This window comes from Manacus vitellinus, unplaced genomic scaffold, assembly GCF_001715985.3.
Source record: "Manacus vitellinus isolate BGI_N305 unplaced genomic scaffold, ASM171598v3 scaffold_119_pilon, whole genome shotgun sequence".
Classification (NCBI taxonomy): domain Eukaryota; kingdom Metazoa; phylum Chordata; class Aves; order Passeriformes; family Pipridae; genus Manacus; species Manacus vitellinus.
This window is the reverse complement of record NW_021938894.1, coordinates 359,673-363,718: the sequence shown is the minus strand read 5'-3', so window position 1 is coordinate 363,718 and position 4,046 is coordinate 359,673. Positions and strand designations below refer to the sequence as shown.

The window sequence follows — 4,046 nt, the reverse complement described above, 5'->3', positions numbered from 1 at the left end:
TGGAGGCCGTGTCCCGCAAGCAGGGCGCCCGCTTCAAGGAGTACCGCCCCGAGACCGGCTCCTGGGTGTTCAAGGTGAGGGCAGCACCAAAGGAGGCTGACGATGGGCTGTCCTGAGGGTTTATAATTCACACTGGCTGAACTTCTGACAGCTCTCTCAGGTCCCTCAGCCGTGGGGAGAACAGTCCTCACCAGCTGTCTCCCCATCCCTGGAGGTGTCCAGGACCGGGTTGGACAGGGCTTGGAGCAGCCTGGGCTAGTGGAAGGTTTCCCTGCCCTTGGAACAAGATGAGCTTTAAGGTCCCTCTGAACCCAAACGAGCCTGGGGTTCTGTGATCACAACTGTGGCCTCAGACCTGCCTACAGGTGGTTTTGGTCTATACAGAGGCCGAACTTGTTGCAGGTGTCACAGCTGTATATGTTGGGACCCCTGCATGGGCAGGGGACAGTTACACCTGCTCGTTGTCCAGGCCTTCCAGAAATGGGTGCCTGAAACCTCTGTTCCAAGCTGTGACACGTTTGTCCTTCTCCTTAACACAGGTAGCACACTTTTCCAAGTATGGCTTGCAAGATTCAGATGAGGAAGAAGAAGATCATCCTTCCAAAGTGGACACAAAGAAGTTAAAGACCACCCCTGTGCCACCCCCAGGGCACCTGCCGCCCCAGCAGATGGCCCTGAACGGCAAACCAGCACCCCCGGCTCAGGTAGAAGGAGGACAGTGACTAAAGGGGGTTGGAAACGTGGCATTTGGAGAGTAGCTGGTGCCTGGGAAGGGGTGGTTGGAGTATCCTGGAATCCAGAGAGTGAAACCTTACACAAACTCTTCTGAACTCTGGCTGAGTGTTTGCATGTTGTTTTTCATGGAGTACTTGACGTTTCATACTGAGAATGGGCGTGGGGAGGCTTTCAACCCTTGTTTCTTGTTCAGATTCTAGTGTGAGTTTGGCAGCTTTGCACCACTTCTGGAAGAACCTTTGTTTTTGTGACTATTAAACACACGCTCTGTAATGCCAACGCCTGCTGCCTGCCTGGAGAGTGATGCTGTGCATTCAGTTGCTTCTGCCATCATTAGTGTGCAAGACTCTCTGCTTCTTATTTGAAGAACGTGCTCTATTTTTATTAAAAAACCTGCTTTTTTAAGGCTGGTTACATGCTGGATTTGTAAATGTCTCTGTGTTGGATGTGACAGCTCCTAAAGCTTTGCAGAACATCCTCAGTGCTGGGCCCCTCTTACACAGAGCAGGCAGAGTTTGATCCAGTTCACTGGGAACAGGAGCCTGGCTGTGCCTGGGTGGCCAATGGCCCCTGGGTTGTGCCAGCCCCAGTGTGGGCACAGCCCAGGGCAGGGACTGTCCCCCTGTGCTGGCACTGCTGAGGGACCTCCAGAGCTGTGTCCAGTTCTGAAACCTCACAAGAGAGACACTGAGGGGCTGGAGCGTGTGCAGGGAAGGGAAGGGAGCTGGGAAGGGGCTGGAGCAGCAGGAGGGGCTGAGGGAGCTGGGGGGGCTCAGCCTGGAGAAAAGGAGGCTCAGGGGGGACCTTCTGGCTCTGCAACCCCCTGACAGGAGGGGGGAGCCGGGGGGGGTCGGGCTCTGCTGCCAGGGAACAAGGGACAGGAGGAGAGGGAACGGCCTCCAGCTGTGCCAGGGGAGGCTCAGGTTGGATATTGGGAAAATTCCTCGTGGAAAGGCCTGTGCAGCCCTGGCACAGTGATGACTCACATTCCTGGAAGGATTTAACAGCCATGTGGATGTGGCACTTGGGGACATGGGTTAAGGGTGGCCTTGGCAGTGCTGGGGAACAGATGGGCTCAGAAGCTTTTCCAACCTCCAGGATTTTGCGTTTGTAACATAGAATTTTTTTCCTGATATTCCTGAACCTCTGCTGGCCACTTGTGTGGTAGGAGGACACAGGTCTCCAGGCAGGTTGGAAGGGCCCTGGGGCTCCTGGTCACTGTCCAGCAGTGCCAGCAGCTCTGCCCCCTGGGCAGGACCTCCTGCTGCTGGGACAGACCAGGTGAGCTGCCACCTCTGCTCTGGACCTGCAGTGGAGAATCCCAGAGCAGTGTCCAGCTGCTGTTCTAACCCTCCTCTGGGCCCTGGGCTAATTAACACCTTGATCATCGTGCTGCTGGATAGATCCTTCATGACTTGTGTTCTGAGCTGCACTCAGGGCTGTCCCACAGCCTCACTGCAGCTCCCCTTCCTGCTTCCTGGTCACACTGATGGCACCAGAGCAGAGCTTTTAAACTCTCAGAAATACTGGGAGTATCTCTGATACGTTCAAACCTGTCTTACACATTCCAGTGTACTTAAAAACCCCTCTTGGTTCATTAACCTCTCTGACTTGCATACCATTAACTCAGGTTTTAATTTCTGAAAATAAGAAAAATGTCATTTTGTTTCCCAAACCCCTGAGAAACAACACAGCATGGCTTGAAACTTGCCAAACTCTTGGTGTAGAACATGTCTGAAAAAAATACTATTTGGGCTGTAGGAAGCATTTAGGATCCAGGCTTGAGGTTTTTCTTGTCTTCCCTCACTAACTTGAATATTAATGAATTGATTAATGTTGCAAGGGAGTGGTTACACAGGGACCTACTGCATTAAAGCCCAATGAAGGGAGCAGTGAAACTTGGGTGTTTGTAACCATATTTTGACTTGTAAATCTGTCCCACGTGCTGGGCCATGCTCACATTCCAGGTCTGCCACTCACTTTTGTCTTTACAGCCCCCCCCAGTCTGATTTTATCTGCCTCAGCTCAGGCCCTCCATCCCATTTCCTGCCTAATCCTACTGAGCTAAGCACAGCCTCGTGAATATGCTCCTTAATTCCTGAGCAGGATTCCAGGGCACTCCCTGCCTCGGTTTCTCCACTCCTCTGTTTGCATCACTTCAGTGGTCTGTACTGTGTTTTTTCCTGAGAACTGAGGAAGCTGGAAGCATGAGGCTTTCCCAGGACATGTAGCTGAGCCATGGGATGGTTAAACAGGAGCCAAACCAGTACTCTGGAGCTCAGGCCCCAGTCAGTGCGCTGGGCAGAGGTACAGGCATGACAGTGGTCAGAGTTAGCCATGGAATCATGGAGTGGTTTGGGTTGGAGGGACCTTAAAGCTCATCCAGTCCCACCCCCTGCCACTATCCCAGGCTGCTCCAAGTCTCATCCAGCCTGGCCTTGGACACTTCCAGGGACCCAGGGGCAGCCACAACCTCTGCCAGGGCCTCCCCACCCTCACAGTAACGACTGAAAGTTGAGTTCTTTGTGGAATGCAGACTCCTTGATTTGAATTTGTGCTGCATGGGATGGGCTCTGGGGGAGAAAAGGAGGAAGGCAGGACAAACAGAGCTCTCCCTTCGCTGGGAACATGAGAACTGGAAGGCTGAAGAACAGTTTCCAAAACTGAATGGCAGAACTGGGTAAACTCCAGGAGGGCACCTCTAAGCTGAGACTGCTTCTTCCGTGTCACTGGCACACCCTGGAGGTTCTGTGTGTCCCCTGACCTTGGTGTGGAGCCTTGGCACCCCCAGGGAACGCTCGGCTGCACTTGCAGGTGATTCCTGGGACTCTGAGGTGCTCTGTCCTGGCAGGGCTGTGAGCCAGGGTGTGTGACGTGGCCTCTGTATCCACAGCCCCTGGAGCTGGAGCAGCTGGGCAGGGTGGTGGAGCTGGACAGCGACATGGCAGACATCACCCAGGAGCAGCCCCAGGAGCAGCCCCAGGAGCCCTTTGGGGAGGACAGCCTGGAGGAGCAGGAGGCCGTGCCCAGCTCCACCCACATCGCCTCCACCCACGGCATCAACCCCTACGTCCTGCAGGTCAGTGTCCTGCCAGCCCCTCCAGGGCGGGAGCTGGGAGAGCCAGCCCTTCTCCAGGCCTGCATTTGCCTCCCCCAGTGTGTCTGTGTGTCAGCTTGTAATGAACTGTGCCTCACTCCTGGAGTGGGACTGAACTTACCAGGGCTCTGTTCTGTGGGAAACCTCGGAGACAGGGAAAGCTCAGTGCTGAAGGAACACTCACCTTAAAGCCAGAACTCCAATTTAACTCTGG

General features: G+C 54.3%; 1 protein-coding gene across 1 annotated transcript in view; it reads left to right on the top strand.

Moving 5' to 3' along the window:
* NUP98 (nucleoporin 98) overlaps nt 1–4,046 on the top strand; it is a 29,584-nt gene that overhangs the window by 15,355 nt on the left and 10,183 nt on the right. Inside the window, exons 17-19 of the mRNA XM_029965753.1 lie at nt 6–74; nt 540–704; nt 3,629–3,814. Of these exons, the coding sequence (XP_029821613.1) occupies nt 6–74; nt 540–704; nt 3,629–3,814 (420 nt within the window). The remainder of the gene's footprint in view (nt 1–5; nt 75–539; nt 705–3,628; nt 3,815–4,046) is intronic.